Below are 19296 nucleotides of genomic sequence, written 5' to 3'. Positions count from 1 at the left end.
CATACAATCAAGTGGTGCACAGATTTCATGAAACAGTTAAATAAGTAGAATCTACATTAACCAGGGGTAGCTCAGCCGGTAGCGCATGAGACTCCCATTTCAGGTTTGTGGGTTCGAGCCCCACATTGGGCATTACATTAGGGAGGCAAGGCGTTAATGTCATGTTTTGCTGTAAACTTGCAGCAGGTCGGACTAGATGACCCGCGTGGCTCCCCTTCTATGAAATGTCTGTGGGGGAAGCAAATGAATCAGCAGCAAAACCGTGCTCCTGAGCATGTGCAAAGCGCCGTTCCTCTCACGAGGGGCTAAACAACAACAAGAGCAATAAGAAAAGTCTCCACGCGTCTAGGGTTCTTGAGGGGGGGGATCTGGTTTACGGGGGGGGCGGTGTTCCCTCAGGCGAGCCGAAATGAAGCGCCTGCCCGCCTGAGAGGCTTCCCCGCCCGCCTTAGCCCTGCAAGGAGACTCCCGCACTCACTCACGGCCCGCGAGAGCTTCACTTCTCTGTTCAGCCAATCGCACAGGATGTCCGTCATGGCCGCAAGCGGTCCCGGCTCCTCGCCCGACTGGGCTCCAGGCCGCCTGGAGCGCAGCTCCGCGTCCCGTCACCATGGCGACCCGCTCGGCCGGGAGGAGGCGGCGGGAGGAGCGAGGGCGCGCGTGCGCAGCGGGGAGTCGGGAAAGGCGTCGCTTAGCGGCGCCGAAAACATTTCCCGCCAACTGGCTGTTTAAAGGGACGAGCCTTTGGCCCGAGAGCGCATGCGCGATTTGATGGCATGTGTGCGCGAGGGCGGGACGAGTGAAGCTCCTTGATTTATTTATTTAGTTACTTTAATTTCGAGTGCGGTGGGGTCAGTTCTGGAGCACGAATTGCTTTTGCGTATATTTATTATAATTTATATTTTTATTATATATATATTTGTTGTTGTTGTTTAGTCGTTTAGTCGTGTCCAACTCTTCGTGACCCCATGGACCAGAGCACGCCAGGCACTCCTGTCTTCCACTGCCTCCCGCAGCTTGGTCAAACTCATTTTCATAGCTTCGAGAACACTGTCCAACCATCTCGTCCTCTGTCGTCCCCTTCTCCTTGTGCCCGCCATCTTTCCCAGCATCAGGGTCTTTTCCAGGGAGTCTTCTCTTCTCATCAGGTGGCCAAAGTATTGGAGCCTCAGCTTCAGGATCTGTCCTTCCAGTGAGCACTCAGGGCTGATTTCCTTCAGAATGGATACGTTTGATCTTCTTACAGTCCATGGGAGTCTTCTCCAGCACCATAATTCAAAAGCATCAATTCTTCGGCGATCAGCCTTCTTTATGGTCCAGCTCTCACTTCCATACATCACTACTGGGAAAACCATAACTTTAACTATACGGACCTTTGTTGACATGGTGATGTCTCTGCTTTAGTTACTTTAATTTCGAGTGCAGTGGGGTCAGTCCTAGAGCACGAATTGCTTTTGCGCATATATATATATAATATTAGTCTATCCTAATATATATTATAATATATATTAGTCTATACAGTATTATAATATTATACACACACACACACATAATATAAAAGTATACACACACACACACATCTATCTATTTATTTATCTATCTATCCACCTGTGAGCAGGTATGGACTTGGACTGTGCAGAGCCGGCAGGAAGAATCCTGGACAACAGCAAACCGAAAGAACGAGTCTAGGGAGCAACCATGTTTGCATTTGCAACTGCCAAGGGAATGCAAACAAAGTTGGTTTAACGAAGAGAATGTTAATTTGCTCAGGCGCCTGGGAATATATTACGGTACTTGATGTCAGAAACTACATAATAGAAATTGGCTGGGAGGCAGAAGCATATCCAGGCTGAGAAATGTTTTCAGGTGAATATTGCTCTCACACAATCCTTTCCCCGATATCAGAGGTTGTTTTGGGGGTACAAATAGACTTGATTCTAGGAGCATGTAAGGAATGGTTAAACTTTGCTCAGGTGGAAAGAAAAGGCTACAAAGAAGCAGCGTCTCTTATACTGTTCTGTAGAAGATTTGTGTGTGTAGAGATATATCACTAATGGGTGAGGGTGAATCATATCATTTTGCTCAATGCATCTTATTCAGTTTTGTTAAGAGAAACTATTGACTATAACTTTCTTGCTTAAGCATTGCCTAACAACGTGCATTTTGAATCCTGGATCCTGATGGCTCTTCGCTAAAATATATCTAAATATACTATCAGCATTAATGGCCCCTCAATATTCTCTTTATTGTGCATGTATGATAATTTGTGCTTATGATGGTATCAAGTTGGCTATCTGATTGGTGCATGCCCTGCAGCTTTGGGGTGTATCTGTTAGGATATTTCCGTTCCACCTTAAAAGGCAGCAGGATGTTTGTGTCACAGCCTGCGTAAGTTCCTGTCTCACAGGATGTTTATGCTATATGTTCCTTTCGTTTTCTGTCTGTCTTGCCTGAGCAGTCGGAGCAGACGGTCATGTTTTCTTTGTTCTGACCAACGCCAAATAAACTGTAAATATGCATGTTCTGCTCTCATGCTGTGCAACTTCTTGCTGTGTGAATTCTGCTGTTTAGAGTGTGCACTAAGCCAGTGGCTTAGTGTCGCTAAATTGCTGATACTGCGTGACTACGGGAGGTCGATGGATCGTCCGGCAAGGAGCTTGGCAGCTTCAGATGGACATTATCTCCCTGGCAGTATCCCAACAACAGGTTTCGGGCCCAGATTCACGGCACTTGCAGGAGAGTAAGACTGCGACAGACTGCTGAGGTATGTGTGGGAAAAGCGAAAGCAGAGGCTTTTCTGTTGCCGCGGCAGCCTCTTTGATGTCCGGCTGGCCTAATTGGCCTGGGAGCCGAGCCAAGCAGGCTTCGTGATTTATGGGTGCCAAGATAAGGAGTCTCTGAAGTGAAGAAGACTCACGGCTGATGTTAAGAGGTGGAATGGAGTTTTTCCAAGCCTCTGAAGCTGCTGAGTACCCAAAATTAAATCGGGACAATTATGAGACCTGGGCAAAATGGTGTGAGAGTTTGCTGCGTCAGTTTGGAGTCTGGCATACTATATCAGAAGCCACTCCAGTTCCTCGGACAGAGAAATGGCAGGGCCAGAATTTGAAGGCCGTGGATATTATAGTTTTATCCGTCTCTCTGGAGGAAATAAAGACGCTTGCTGGAAATCTCACGGCACGTGATATGTGGGATGCTTTGAAAAAGGCCCACCAGCCAATAATCCCAGCCCAGTGTTTGAATGCATCGGAGGTCCTGGCTGTTTCCCAGAATGCGAGTGAATGCACGGAAGCCGAGGGCACCGGTTGCAAGCTGCAGGGGGAGCTGACTGTGATGTCATCCCAGGCAGCATTCCAGCCTCCAGGGGGAGCCAAGGAGTCGGCAGCTGAGAGCTCTGTTTCCCATGGGAGCCAAGGTCAACTTTGCAGAGGCCGGAAGGCCAGAAGTAAACAAAGGAAAAAGCCTGCAGATGGCCCGAAGCAAAAGGGGGGTGAAAGGCCCACGCCAGTGGAAAACAAGGCTTTGTTTGCTGGCACAGCTTCGCCAAAGGCTAAAGGCAAGTCTGATGGCCAGGAGCAGGGGGGCAAGCTGCAAAAGCCCACGCTGGTGGAAAACAAGGTTTTGTTTGCCAGCAAATCTGCTTCGAAGGGGAAGGCCAGGTTTATTGTTGACTCTGCGGCCACGCGCCATCTCACCAAAGACCGCCATCTGTTTGTCTCCTTCACACCTCAAGATGGAGAGGTCCAGCTGGCTGATGGAAGGACTTTGCAAGCTACAGGAGTTGGGACTGTGAAACTTGAAAGTCTGAATACTACCATTAGTAATGTTCTTTTTGTTCCAGGAGCTGTGGACAATTTGATTAGTGTACCACAGCTGACTGGGCGTGGTTTTGAGGTTTCCTTCAAGAGGACTGTCTGTGTCATCAGAAAAGGCAAAGAGGACATGTGGCATGCAAAGTTGTTGGATGGTTTGTTCTGTCTAACTTATGATGATGTTGCTGTGTCTAATGCTGATACTTGTTGTGTTGCACAAACTAACAAGGTTCTTCATGCAGGATGCATTCATGATGCACATCGAAGATTTTGTCACCTCTCTTGGCAAGCGCTAGCCAAGATGCCTGGGTTGGTTGAAGGTTTGGACATCAAACCTTGTAAGTTTCACATGAAATGTGTATCTTGTGCAGAGAACAAGGTGAAGGTTGCTCCAAAAGGCAAGGAGTCTAGCAGGCAGGCTTCCAAACCCTACCAGCTAGTTCACGCAGACCTGGTAGGTCCTCTAGCGCCCTCTTTGGGAGGGGCAAGGTACTTCATGGTTCTAATTGATTCTTTTTCCAGGTACATTCATGTGTTTGTGCTCGAGCAGAAATCGCAAGCATTTCCTAGGTTCAAGGCATTCTGTGCTTGGTTGGAGAATGCTCATGGTAAACGTATTGGCTGTCTGTTTACTGATCGGGGCGGGGAGTTCACTTCTCAGCAGTTTGAAGCTTTCCTGACTGAGAAGGGAATCCAGCATGACTTGTCAACGCCTAGATCGCCATGGATGAATGGGCTTGCGGAGAGAGCAAATCAAACGTTGCTGCAAGGCATAAAAACCTTGTTGCATGATGCCAACCTCCCTGAGAAGTTTTGGGGGGAGGCTCTCTCGAATTTTGTTTACACTTTTAATCGCAGACTGTCATCACCTATTGGCTGCACTCCCTATGAGAAAATGTTTGGTAAGAAACCTAACACCAAGCACTTGAGAATCTTTGGTTCTGACATGTGGGTACACACCCCACAAAGCAACAAGCTTGGGAAGCGTGGGGCACATGGTTTGTTCATGGGGTACGATAAAGGTGCATACAGAGTATGGATGACTAACTCAAAATCCATAAAGTTCACAAGGAGTGTTGAGTACAATCCCAAGTGGGGGGAAAATGTGGGAATTTTCCAGAGTTACCCAGAGGAGGATGAAGGTGATGTGAAGAAAGCAGATCATGCTGAGAAAGCTGAGGAAACTGAGGATGATGATGATGATGATGATGATGATCAGAGTTCGGATTCCAGTTCAGTGGGCGGCGCTGCTGCTGCTGTCAGTGACAGTGATGACACAGCAGACTACAAGAGCGCAAAGGCCTCAGTCAGACCATCTGATGCGTCTGACAATGAACTGGAAGAACCACTGTTCACCATTGGTCACTTTTCTCCTAAGAAGGAGGAGATGAGTCCAGAAGACTTGCGTCTAGTTCGCAGGTCTGAAAGGGCGACCAAAGGCAAACCTCCAAAGAGATTTGCTGATGAGTTTGCTAAGACGGCAACTGCTGTTCTTAGTAGCTCAGAGAAGGTGTGGGAACCTTCAAGCTTCAAAGAGGTCCAGGAGTTAACCTCTAAAGATGCTGAGCCTTGGCTTAATGCCATGAAGGCTGAAGTTGATTCCTTGAACAGGAACCAAACTTGGGAACTGGTACCGGTAGTCCCAGGGATGAGACTGGTTGGCAGCAAATGGGTCTTCAAGGCCAAGACAGACCAGAATGGCAAGGTTGTCAGACACAAAGCCAGATTGGTTGCCAGAGGTTTTTCACAGGTACCAGGGCAGGATTACCACGAGACCTATTCACCCACGGTCAAATATGAGAGCATTCGGCTGATGCTCAAGATCGCTGCGGAGGAGAAACTGCATGTTTCCCATCATGACATAAATACAGCTTTTTTGTACGGGATTTTGGCGGAGGAGCTGTACATGCTTCCACCTGACGGGATGCAGATACAGAAGGGAATGGTCTGTAAACTGCGGAAATCCTTATATGGTCTCAAGCAGAGTGCCAGGTGTTGGAACACAAAACTCACTGAAACGTTGCTTTCTCTAGGTTTTCACCAGGGCAAAGCTGATCCGTGTGTGTTTGTCAAGGAGGAGGGGCAAAACAAACTGTATTGTTTATGTTTTGTTGATGATCTTCTGATGTTTTGGAAGAATCAGGCTTTCTACCAAAGCACCCTAGCTCAGCTGAAGGAGCACTTTGACATGAAGGATCTTGGTGAGGTATCCAACTATCTTTCTCTGCAGGTGGAGAGGGACCAAGCAGGTAATTTTCTGGTACATCAAACACAGAAAATTGCTGATGTATTAACCAGGTTGAATTTGGTTGATGCAAACCCAGCAGACACACCGATGGTGACAGGTTACCAGGTAGACAGTACTGCTGAAGCGTTTTCTGACACAACGCTGTACAGATGCATTCTAGGCAAGTTGAATTTCATTGCTAGATGTTCAAGACCTGACATTGCTGTAAGCACTAACCTGCTTAGCAGACATGCTAACAATCCTACTGTTCAGGATTGGAAAGCTCTGAAGCGCATAGCCCGGTATTTGAAAGGGACTATGCACTACAGGCTGAGGTTCACCAGTCAGAAGACTGGAGGTCTTGAAATCTTTGCAGATGCAAGTTTTGGAAGTGACACCACGGATGGTACAAGCACTTCTGGAGTATGCTACATGTACAACCACTGCCTGTTTGACTGGTTGTGCAAAAAGCAGACGACAGTTAGCCTAAGTTCCTGTGAAGCAGAACTCAATGCTCTGTCATTTTCACTCATGGATTGTGAATGGTTGATGCAACTGTTTAAGGACATTGGGGTTTCTGTGAAATGTCCTATACAAGTGTATCAAGACAATAGATCTTGTTTGGCTTTGCTGAACTCGGAGAGTTGCAAGCAAAGGACCAAGTACTTGCAGATTAAGCTACATCGTGCAAGAGAGTGTATTCAGAAAGGACTCATTCAGGTGTCCTACATGCCAGGAAATGAAATTCCTGCTGATCTGTTGTCTAAGGTTGTTAACAGAGAACAACTTAAGGTTTACGTACAAAGGTTGCAATTGGGTTGAACCACAGATACTACAGGTTACACGGAAAGGGGGAGGATGTTAGGATATTTCCGTTCCACCTTAAAAGGCAGCAGGATGTTTGTGTCACAGCCTGCGTAAGTTCCTGTCTCACAGGATGTTTATGCTATATGTTCCTTTCGTTTTCTGTCTGTCTTGCCTGAGCAGTCGGAGCAGACGGTCATGTTTTCTTTGTTCTGACCAACGCCAAATAAACTGTAAATATGCATGTTCTGCTCTCATGCTGTGCAACTTCTTGCTGTGTGAATTCTGCTGTTTAGAGTGTGCACTAAGCCAGTGGCTTAGTGTCGCTAAATTGCTGATACTGCGTGACTACGGGAGGTCGATGGATCGTCCGGCAAGGAGCTTGGCAGCTTCAGATGGACATTATCTCCCTGGCAGTATCCCAACAGTATCTCAGGCACTTTTTGTACCACAAATGTTTCTTCTGGGTGGATTTTTTGGTTGTTTTTTTTTTTTGGTACCACTTTTGTTGTGCTATAGCACAAGGAGCCACATTTTTGCTGTCTGGAGGGCCTAACAATGGGGAAGTATCTCGGAACAACTAATAAAGTGGGATGGTGTGTAGATAAATCTGCACTATTATTGCATCAATGGCATGTTGCATAATACTGTGTGTGCACGCACACACAGAGAGAGAGTCTGGAGGGGTCCTAAGTGTTCTAACAATGTGTTTTTAGCTTGGTAGTTATAGGTGGAACTATAAAGGATATACTAAATTCTCTGTAGTATCAATACACTCTGTATGTTGCATGCTGTCATTGCACCGTGTCTTACTCCACCAGTAGAGGAGCAGGGAAGGGGAAAGGTCCCACATGATGTCATCACAACACAGGTTAATTTGATGCTGCAGGGAAGGAGAGCTCATCAATACTTAAGGTTGTTTTTAATTGTAGCTATATATCTTGTGTGCAATTCTACCTAGAGGGTTGCCATGAAGAAATTTTGGTTCATCAAATGTCTTGGAATCTATAGTATTGTTGAAGCTAAGTATTTGTGGAGTTTATTATATTCTGGGCTGCTGGAAATCCCATTTAACTGTTCTGCATTTTCTGAAGAAAAGGGATGAGAGAGGGGTTAAAAAATAAATAAATTCCTGCTTGCATGTAGCTATTGCTAAGTGCACTACACAGCTTCATGGGGGAGAGAATCAATAGACATTAAGAAGCATGATCTGCAGTCTGAAAGACTTCTGGAAATAAGTATTACTGAAGTCAATTTACTATCTCTGAGTAAATTTGGTTAATATTGGATTTATGTTGTAACAAACATAATAGAAAGGATGGGCTGGGGCTGGGGGTTGAAGTGATGATAATACCATCATTGAGGGCTGGATTCTGACCTACTGGCATATGTCAGCTTGCTTGTGTTATGTCTTGTGTTATGTCCTGGTACAATAGAAGTAGCTGGAAATATTGCCTTGCCTGTTGTTGTTTAAAACAAAACAAATATTGACTTACTGGGCTATGCCAGGGTTAGATCCAGGGCAGGTGGGAACAGGACAAAACCTAGTGAATCAGATATGAACTTAGGGAAGATTGATGGTTTGGGTGTGGAATTAAGGTCGCACCTAGTGATTCAAGGGTAAAGCCCTGGGTCTGGCAAAATTTGGTGTGCCTCTTTCTGTGTGTTACTTCACTGTATTGGTTATCTGGCAGAGCATGGTTTATTTTTTAAATACTTACTGTTGGTACCCCTAGGTCTTCTCCCTGAAAATGTGGCTACGGGAGCTGGGTATGAAAAGTGAATCGCTTACTGACCTCCATCACAGGAATAGATTGTTCATTATATGAATGGTCCTGAGGATTATTTCATGGGAACTATTTTCAGCTTCTAGCCTGATACACAGAAGAGCAGAAGACAGCGTTTGGTGCTTCAAAAACCAGTATAAATTCACTCTTGCAAGTTGGTGGGTTGGGCAGAGAATTTGATGAAGATGATGCAAATAGTAACTACTTTCCATTTGTTAGGGCTTTTGCAATAGTAACTTCTTTGTGTTTATAGGGCTTTTGCCTAATTCCACTCAAGGTTTTGGGCTTGGCTCAGAAATGGTACAACTGTCTCTTGCTCAAGGCTGGAGCATTTCCCAGAGCCTGGTCCATTTCTATTCATTAGTTACTTGGAGGCAATGAATATTAACCAGCCCATGTAGAAAATCCCAGTTTCTGCTAGATGCTTATGCTAGTGCTCTGATGATAAATGTCCTCTAATTTTTCAAAAGTTTTTCCCACTGTGAAAGAGGCTTCCATTTTTCTGCTTCTTTCTCAAAGCCCTTTAGAATTTCCTTAACTGGACCAATGGTCTCTGACTCTGTACAAGGCAGGATTATATGCAATCCCAATGTAAAAGTATTTCAGAACATTGTACAACTGCAGCTTTTGATATATTTAACTTGTTAATGCAACGGGCAAGAATCTGGCAGTGTTTGCTTTCAAGGCCATCCATATAGCATAAATCCTACCTTCGTAGGCAGCTGCAGAACTCTAAGAAGCACAACTTTTCCTGATGGAGATTCTGCAGTGGCTGTTCAGAGACCTTCAGGAACTCCAACTCCCTTCAGCCCCAGTCAGCATGGCCAAGGGTCAGGAAGTATGGGAACTGAAGTCCAAGTATATCTAGAGGGCTGCAGATTCCCCATCCCTGGGCTAAATACATATATTATGAGAAGATTCAGTTCTACCCACCTTTTGGCATAGACCTAATCCAGATATTGCTATCAAGCTAACCTCCACAAATAACTGCTGCTGTGACCTTCCACAACTTCTGATGGTAATTGAAATAAGGAAGAAATACAAACATCTGCCAGAGCTCAAAAAATATTTTTTGTGTCACATTTGTAGGGTGTTGAGTGGAATAGGGGATCATAAGCATAAGAGGATGAGCAAAGAATTGTGAAACCATTTAGGGGAATCTGCAGTGGCACAGAAGAAAGAAACCTAATAATAGCGTGCTTTCCATATGTCTACAAACAAAAGTATTATGAAACAAAATTGATGTCTTCCCATGACACTTTTGCAAGTTTTCACTTGCGTTCCATCCCAAAGCACTGTTTAAGGTTGGAAAGTTTGAGGGATTTATGGCGGAGGGAAAGGTTACCAGTTCACTGAAACGTTAGCAGTGCCAGTTTTTAAACAATGTTCATTGTTTGACGTTTGTTCTCTCTCTAAGTTGTAGGTATTGAGTGCCAAATAGCAATTTGGAGAGTCCAGCTTGCTTCCAAGTGCCTTCCTCCACATCTCCCCATGAAGTCCAAGTAACATTTCGGCATGCATGGGGGAATTCAAAGGAGTGGTGGTATTTAAAAGCTGTTCCTTGCAGCAAGAGATTGTGTATTTGTACATTTATAACAAGGATGGGGGAACCTGTGGCCCTCCACAAGGTTGTTGGACTCCGTCTCCCATCAGCCCCAGGTGGCATGGCCAATGGCCAGCATGATAGGAATTGTAGTCCAGTAGTATCTGAATGACCACATGTTCCTCATCCATGGTTTATAAAATGTATTTGTTGCCCAAGTAGATCATAAAAGAAAGTTTAGTCCATGTTCTGTGCCCAGCACGCTAGCGATGAAATGCTGGATTTTCCTGTCTCTTGCAAGTCACAAAAATGGAATGTGTTATACCTAAAGTAATACATTTTCTATTAGCTCCTGTAATTATTTTGTCTTTTTGGATCAGACACATACATCATTAGTCATAAGAGACAATGTAATGAGGTTTTTAAAAAATCCTTCCAAACTAATTATTTTGCATGAATGACTTTTTCTAACTCCTAGTTACAGTTTTGATGGGCTGATTATAACCTAAGGGAAGACTTGCCATCCTTTGCATTTCTTCCTGGGTTACGTGTGCAATTCATCACAGGCAAGCCTTGCCCCTGAGGCTCAGAGCTGCCTGCCCAAATACTCACACGGCTTGGGATCTTTGCTCAAGTTGCTTATATACCTTGTCCTCTTTTATAGGCTGCTTTCCTGTAAGCCCAGAGCTGTTTGTAGAAGGTAAAATAACACTTGAAAGATGACAAAGCTAAGGGGGGAAGAAGCTAAGAACAGTAAATTACATTATCAAAATAAAATAGGAAACAGGCACCCACACTTCCAAATTGCTCAGGACAGCTCATTAGCCAACCAATGGCTGCAAACACAGTCATGATGGGTGCCAAGTTGAACTTTTTGTGTGGTTTATTGATGTAAATCATGGCTTCAGTGAAGCTGGAAGGAGTATATAAAATGATTATGATCTATTTTATCCCATTATGACCTATTTTAACCTTGGTCCTGGTTCTTACCTTAAACATGAGCTGGAAGACATGTGTAAATATCCTGACGTCTTAGTACCTAAAGTAACAATCAGTCCACTAATCCTGCGTTACCCGTCAAGTTTAATTATCACCTGTAGGAAACAATGGGGTTCTGCACAGACAATGGAAACTTCTTCCCAAAAGTCATGATTAAGGAAGCATATAAGACAACCAGTTAGTCTTGTAGGTATTGTTAACTTTCATATGAAAGGTGCTGATTTCTAACCCCTGACCTTATGGATATAACGTCAACGGGAGATACACATAGCCATAACACAGGCACATTTAACACCAGTAAAAAGCCCTAAGCCTCTTGCACGGCGTAGCTAAATGTGTGGGTTGTGGACACACTTGTGGGTTCTGACATACACCTTGTAAGAGTGTGTGTCGGGGCTATAAGCTCACCAGATGCCTCTGGCCATGTTGCTGCCTAGATCTTGACCGTATCTCCTGCCTCTGCTCACTGGAGCCTCATCTTCCTGTCTTGGTACCCAGCTACTGGCCTGATAGGGGCACACCTTTGTCCCTGTCTCTCCTTGGCTCTGCTAAGCTTATCAGCTCATGTTTGCACTACAAACCAGATGGAATTCACTTTAACTGACCATGTATACTTTAGCCTCTTAATGAAACTTCAAGAACAGAAGCCTCCTCCCTGCACCTGTTTTTGGTGCTTTACCAAAGCACCAGCGAGGTTGAGTGGTACAACACCAGCACCTCCAAGTGTCCCTATTTTCCAGGGACATTTACAGAAGCCGTCCTGGTTCCTGATTTGATCCCAGAATGTCCCATTTTTCCTTAGGACGTCCGTATTTCCATCAGACAAAAGTTGGAAGGTATGCAATACCACCTTCACACACCTCCTCTTTCTGTAACTTTGTGTGATATCCACAACGTGCTTCCACCCCTAGGGTGGATCCATTTTACAATGGCAGTGACAAAGCCTTGCTACTTTCGTAATTGCAGCCTCGAGCCAAGGACCGCCTTTGCTTTGGCACAGAAACACCCTTGGGCAGGATGAAAGCCCATATGTTCCTCTAGAAACAAAAAGTGCTGCTTCACAGGCAGTGAATAATTTCATCAATGTTTTGACAGCTATAATTCTTCACTGACTCTGTGCCAAGTCCATGCCCATTTTAGCAGAGCAAAGCAACGGCAGTGGACAGATTTCCTCACTGGGGCGGGAGGAGGCACTCTTGCAAGCTGGTGGCTCTGCCCACAGCAGAGGTATAGCCCTCTATTTGAATGGTCGACCCTTAGAGGCTGAGGAATCAAATTGGTTTACAAACAGCACTGCACTCTTTCCCAGCTGACAGATCTAGCAATGCTGTCAAAGCTCAGGAAAGATGATGAATAATGCCAATGAGCATTCTGACCCAGTGCAGATTCGACATTCTAACTGACCAAGCAAGGGCTACTTTGTTGTTGTTTAGTCTTTTAGTTGTGTCCGACTCTTCTTGGCCCCATGGACCAGAGCATGCCAGGCACTCCTGTCTTCCACTGCCTCCTGCAGTTTGGTCAAACTCATGCTGGTAGCTTTGAGAACACTGTCCAACCATCTCATCCTCTGTCGTCCCCTTCTCCTTGTGCCTTCAATCTTTCCCAACATCAGGGTCTTTTCCAGGGAGTCTTCTCTTCTCATGAAGTGGCCAAAGTATTGGAGCCTCGGCTTCAGGATCTGTCCTTCCAGTGAGCACTCAGGGCTGATTTCCTTCAGCATGGATAGGTTTGATCTTCTTGCAGTCCATGGGACTCTCAAGAGTCTTCTCCAGCACCTTCACTGATCACTGCCTTGCCGTGGCAAAGGGGCTTGAATAACTCAGAGGAGCTATGAGCTTTGCTGTGCAGGGCCACCCAAGATGGACAGGTCATAGTGGAGAGTTTTGACAAAACGTGATCCACCTGGAGCAGGAACCGGCAAGCCACTCCAGTATCCCTGCCAAGAAAACTCCATGGACAAAGAGCTACTTTAAGCCTCCTTTAATCTTGCTAGCAGACTTTAAAACCAGCATAACCACAATAAATATTTTAGAAATTAATTGTCAATGCAGAAAAATATTTGTGTGCTCTTTTCTCTCTTGCTATGCCCCAGTCCCCCCCTCCCCATTGGCAATTTAGCATTTATGAAACTACTTATAGTTAAAATGCCCCAATTTACCTCCCTTGCTTTTCTTTAGGACCTGCTTTACTTGATTCAAGGGTTCTAAGAAATGGCACAGTGGCAGCTTCACTTTGGCTGTGTGTGTGCATTCTGGGTGGGCAGAGTCTGTTATTAACTTGTCCTTAGTTGTTTTATGTAGAAAGGTTGGCTCCACGTTCTAAAAACAAGGGATAGTAAGTCCTTGCAGTCTAATGCAGCAATGCCCATAACATCGCAGACTTGGGAAGTGAAATTGCTTTTGAGGGAATGGACTGAATCCCCCAGAGATCATTAGTCTTACCGAAATTAGTTTTGCTTCCTTCTTCAGCTTTCATCTCCCAAGATGAAACCTCCAAATTTGCCACAAAGGTTCACTTTAACAGATCCATAAAGCTCCGAGTGTGACTTTGGGCTCTTTCAGATGGGCATTTATTATTATTTGCTTCCAGAAAGCTTACGCAAAGGTAAGACTACATCTGGTCTTCACTGATCATACAACAATCAGCCTTCATCCTGCATCCATTCTGATTTCATTGTGGAGTGTTTATATGACTTCCCATGAGAAACGGGAGAAATTCAACTCAGTTCACATTCAAAAATGAATATATTCACACTTCCTGAAACAATGCCTCAACCAAATGGCAGCCATTCTTAAAAAGTTGCACTTCAATGAATTTTGCAGTGCAGTACTCAGTGCAGATGTGTAATATGAAAAAAAAAACCCCGCATACACTAGGGTAAAGTGTGCATATAAATGTATATATCCGTGAAAATGCATATAAAAATGTCTATATTTGTCAGAATTGCATAACAATTGTGCACATTATGAGCAATTCACACTAAAATACTGATGAATTTTCATGAGGATTTGTTTTACAAAAACCTGGCAAACTGACATGGAAATGTGGAGAACTGTAACATTGGAATAATGAGAAATGAAGAGGAACCAAAATGGAAAATTTCCCCTACCCCTATTTCCCATCATTCATCCCACGCATTTCACCCCATCACTTTCCTAGGTGCATAAAGCAGAACTTTCCAAACTCTTCGCGCTGGCAACACTTTTTAGACATGCATCATTTTCCGACAAAGCAATTAAGTTTTACTGGCAAACTGGAGGTTAAACTAACCCTTTTCCAGCCCTGGGCAGAGCGCAGGGAACGTTTGTGCAACACACCTACACACTGCAACTAACGTGTCACGACACATAGTTTGGAAAGCTCTGGCATAAAGTATGGTATTTTTTAAAGGTGGGTTTTTGCACTAGGTCAACAGAGTGCTGCAATCCATTTGATTAACACAAAGCTACATTTCTTGGCATGGGCTTGAATCCTTCCAACAAAATACTGTCTGTCAAACCTAACCCAAACTACTGAAATACCTGCTCACCTTTGGACCTTCTCATTTTATCCTCTATTTAAATGTTATGGCAGGTTTGATGCTGCTCTGTGCACCTGCATATCACCCCAGGCCTCTGACTAAAGCAGTTAAATGTCACAATAATATAAAGAATGAATATTTCATTGAAATGCTACCCCGGCAGAGATGAGCTGCTGAATATATTTCCCCTGCCCCAGGTTTTGGATTCCCATGGTATGTCAGCCTTGTCACTAGGTATAGAAAATTGACTTGTTTGCCCCTTGATGGCAGCTGGATGCACTTAGACTCGCATGCCAGGAATTACACAATAACATCTCCCATTCATATATTTTACCTTTGCAAGCCGTCATTGGTTTGGCAAGAGAAGGTTGCTGCAAGTCACACACAACTCTGATTGTTATGCGTCATTACAGCATTTCTGTAGAGCATTGCAGACCCAGCAAGAGTTAAGCCAAGAGCAGTTCCAAGACAGAAAGAATTGGTCTCCTAGTGGTGGGACAGGAAAGCTGAAAATATAATGTCAATATAGTTTGCATCTGGCAACCAATGTGCCCCTTTGGTTTCAGATAGTACATGGGTAAAGGTAAAGGGACCCCTGACATTAGGTCCAGCCGTGGCCGACTCTGGGGTTGCGGCGCTCATCTCGCTTTACTGGCTGAGGGAGCCGGCGTACAGCTTCCAGGTCATGTGGCCAGCATGACTAAGCTGCTTCTGGCCAACCAGAGCAGCGCACGGAAACGCCGTTTACCTTCCCGCCGGAGTGGTACCTATTTATCTACTTGCACGTTTATGTGCTTTTGAACTGCTAGGTTGGCAGGAGCAGGGACCAAACAACGGGAGCTCACCCCGCCGCGGGGATTTGAACCGCCGACCTTCTGAATGGCAAGCCCTAGGCTCTGTGGTTTAACCCACAGTGCCACCCGCGTCCCAGTACATGGGTAGTTGAGTCTGAAAAGCCCAGGACACAAATTTCCACGGGCCTCTAGCAGCTATGGTCACTCTTTTACTAGAAGTAATATATTTATCTCCCCAAAATACCAAGCCAGCATGCCTTCTTGAAAGATGCTGCTGGATAGAGGAAGAAAGGGCCAAAGGAAAACCAGTTTCAGCTAAAGCTTGTAAGAAAGAGAGAACAGGCCAGAGAATGAACCTTCTCTGTGTGCTCCCTAATATAAAATCCTTCTAATTTCAAACTATCAGCCACACTCTCTGATTGGTTCTCTCTATTTTCATCCCCTAAATAATTTTGCTAATCATTTTAAAAAACAGTCCTCCATTAATTTATTGGGATCTTATTTCTTCTTCGTCCTTTAATTGCAGCGGAGATACCTTTAGTTTTCAAAATTGAGTCATAAATATCATCCAAGCCAGGAAGAGAAACCTTGACACTGTTTGGGTCAAACAAGGCCTTTATATCTCACCTTTCTTCCAGGGCGCTCAAGATGGTGTAAGCTGCTCTTTCTCTGCCCATTTTATCTTCACAACAATTCTGTGCAGAAGATGAGGCTAAGAGACTGTGTCTGGCTGAAGGTCACCCAGTGACCTTCATAGCTGAATAGAGATTTGAACCCTGATCTCCCAGATCCTAGTCCACTCACTATACTACACAGCTTCTCACTGGAGGTATCACTCAGTACTTTTGCATGCCAATCACTACCTTCTAGTGGATGCTAACCATTTTATGTTTCATTAATAGTTACTTAAACATTCAAGTTTTGACGCTGTCATCTGGAATAATTATGGAAAACTCCTTTAGGGTAGTGTTGATGTCTCAAGTAATTAGTACAAGTTTTGCTTTGATTTTAAAACGAAAGGTCAGTGAACCTCTGAGGGATGCTGTTTCATCAGATCCATTAGCAGTACCAAGTGGAGCTGAAACAGGGGAGCATTTGAGTGCCAAAACCCATTGCCATAACCTTTATGCAATAATGGATGGTTCTGCTTCAGATATGGCAATAGGAATTGCTTTAAACTTGAAGCCAGTTACTTCCTGAGAGCAAATAGCAAATCAATGTGTTACTTTATAATTCTCTGACTGGCTGGTTTCCCCATTGCAGTCCTGATTAAGGCTGTAACGATCAATGTGAAAAAGGAACAACATAGATGAATTGCTGAAGCGTTTTACAGTCTCTACAACCAACCAGACTTCAGGTGTCTTCAGCTAGCGTCATCACCATGGTTGAAAAAGCACTTAGCACTTCTTGTATTTACTCTGGCTTCTTGTTGGTTTCTATAAACTTTACATACATTTTTTAATACAGTTACCAAACAGAAAGTTGTCTTCTGAGACGAACACATGTACACATGTGGGGCTACCTTTGAAGGTGACCCGGAAACTGCAATTAATCCAGAATGCGGCAGCTAGATTGGTGACTGGGAGCGGCCGCCAAGACCACATAACACCAGTCCTGAGAGATCTGCATTGGGTCCCAGTACGTTTCCGAGCACGATTCAAAGTGTTGGTGTTGACCTTTAAAGCCCTAAACGGCCTCGGTCCTATATACCTGAAGGATCGTCTCCACCCCCATTGTTCAGCCCGGACACTGAGATCCAGCGCTGAGAGCCTTCTGGCAGTTCCCTCATTGTGAGAAGTGAGGTTAAAGGGAACCAGGCAGAGGGCCTTCTCGGTAGTGGCGCCCACCCTGTGGAACACCCTCCCTGCAGATGTGAAGGAAATAAGCAGCTATCCTATCTTTAAAAGACACCTGAAGGGAAGTTTTTAATATTTAACGCTGTATTGTTTTTAACACTTGATTGGGAGCCACCCAGAGTGGCTGAGGAAACCCAGCCAGATGGGCAGGGTATAAATAAATTATTATTATTATTATTATTATTATTATTATTATTATTATTATTATTATTATTACAGTCTTGTATGCAGCCATCCACATGGCATCAAAACAAACCTGGGGAAAAAAATTTGTTACAAATTCAGCTCACATCCACATACAGTGGTACCTCGGGTTAAGAACTTAATTTGTTCTGGAGGTCTGTTCTTAACCTGAAACTGTTCTTAACCTGAAGCACCACTTTAGCTAATGGGGCCTCCCGCTGCCACTTCACTGCCGCTGCATAATTTCTGTTCTCATCCTGAAGCAAAGTTCTTAACCCGAGGTAATATTTATGGGTTAGCGGAGTCTGTAACCTGAAGCATATGTACCCTGAAGCGTATGTAACCCGAGGTACCACTGTACTTCAATGTAAAGTGTTAAGATAATTTCTCCATAGTAGCTGTTGCAACTGAGGTGGGAGGGAGATTACTGTACATAAGTAAACAATGTAAATGGAGACTATGCGGAGTCAAACCCATCTTTCTTTGTTATTCCTCTTATCAGCCTTCAATGGTGAGTTAAACATTCCATAAGTGTCGTATTCCACACATATTGGGTCCATGTTTCTGGGATGTTTCCTCCTGCTGCAACCAGCTCCCCTCCCCCCTAGAGTCTCCGAGATATTCAGACAAAAGAAAAGAGCAGAGCAGAGGTTGCTTGTGTGCAGACTTAGTCTACAACTGCTTGGGGAAAACCCTGGAGAGGAGGCGACTTCTACGGGCAGCTTTGGGCAGGCAGGGACCTTCAATTCTTGCAACTGCCTCATTGGGGCAAAACCTACTGGGAAGAGTTGCTTGGACCACTGGGCCTGCACTGTTTTGGTTGCTTTGAATGAAGTGTTAGCTTCACTGACACTGTGTTTTTATTGCCGATTCACTTGACTCCAGCTCTTGACAGCTGCTGTCATAAGAAAGAAGACATAGCTTGGCATTTCCATTAAGACTGGGTTTAGTCCATTCAAAGGTGTTGTGGTGTGTTGCCCTACTGCTTCCATGTGTCCTGAGCTGCTGGATCTGTATACATTCCAGTACATTGTTTACCAGGCAAATATGTTTTAATGTTATTTTCCTGGGCAGTTGGGCAACACCAATCCGACATTATATTGTGCTGTTAAATCTGATACTGTGGTTTCATTATTGTATTTTTTTACTTGCCTGTAAATTGCTTCAGGAAGTCAATAAACCTAACCTAACCTTATATAATGAATGTCCTTGATGCAGCAGTTCCTGTTATTAGCTCAGGGCAGTTCACCTCAAGTAACTTTTAGATCCAGAACATACAGTTTTGGTGAAACACTAGTTCAGGGAAACAAGTTTCTTTTGTGTATTTGTCACTTAAAACTATATTGCAGGAGAACTCAGTTTTGAACACTAAATGCATTACTCTACAGAACCAGTTACAGATATCTGAAGTATCTGAAGAAGTGTGCATGCACACGAAAGCTCATACCAAGAACTAACTTAGTTGGTCTTTAAGGTGCTACTGGAAGGAAAAAAAATTTTTTGTTTTGTCTACAGAACCATTTTACCCCAGGGTGTAGCGGTTAGCATTACAAGAAACAGCTAAAATTTATTTGTTCATGATGAAACTGGAAAGGTTTACTGCAGCTCCTATTTCTTATAAGTCCCCCACTCCTCTAAGTGGTACAGAGCTAGAATGTTGCTCTGAATGAAGTCTTCTGTCCCATACATATTTACCCAGAAGTAAATCTTATTGGGGACACGGATGGCGCTGTGGTCTAAACCACTGAGCCTAGGGCTTGCCGATCAGAAG

At 44.3% G+C, this 19296-nt stretch overlaps 1 protein-coding gene and 1 long non-coding RNA gene across 5 annotated transcripts in view; one reads left to right on the top strand and one right to left on the bottom strand.

Annotated features, from left to right (window-relative positions):
- Nucleotides 1-659, bottom strand: part of SPEF2 (sperm flagellar 2) — a 91435-nt gene extending 90776 nt beyond the window's left edge. For 3 of the 4 annotated variants that reach the window (XM_083575469.1, XM_083575470.1, XM_083575467.1), the window contains exon 1: nt 479-632. In XM_083575469.1, the coding sequence (XP_083431595.1) occupies nt 479-536 (58 nt within the window). In that variant the 5' untranslated portion in view covers nt 537-632. Of the gene's footprint in view, nt 1-478 lie in introns of all 4 variants that reach the window. The other variant, XM_083575468.1, reaches the window with a different exon arrangement.
- LOC310744537 overlaps nt 1-19296 on the top strand; it is a 32144-nt gene that overhangs the window by 4665 nt on the left and 8183 nt on the right. The window lies entirely within an intron of this gene.

Source organism: Podarcis filfolensis (assembly GCF_964270895.1).
Source record: "Podarcis filfolensis genome assembly, chromosome: 11".
Taxonomy (NCBI): Eukaryota; Metazoa; Chordata; class Lepidosauria; order Squamata; family Lacertidae; genus Podarcis; species Podarcis filfolensis.
The sequence above is the reverse complement of the archived record's forward strand: the minus strand, read 5'-3'. Positions and strand labels throughout refer to the sequence as shown.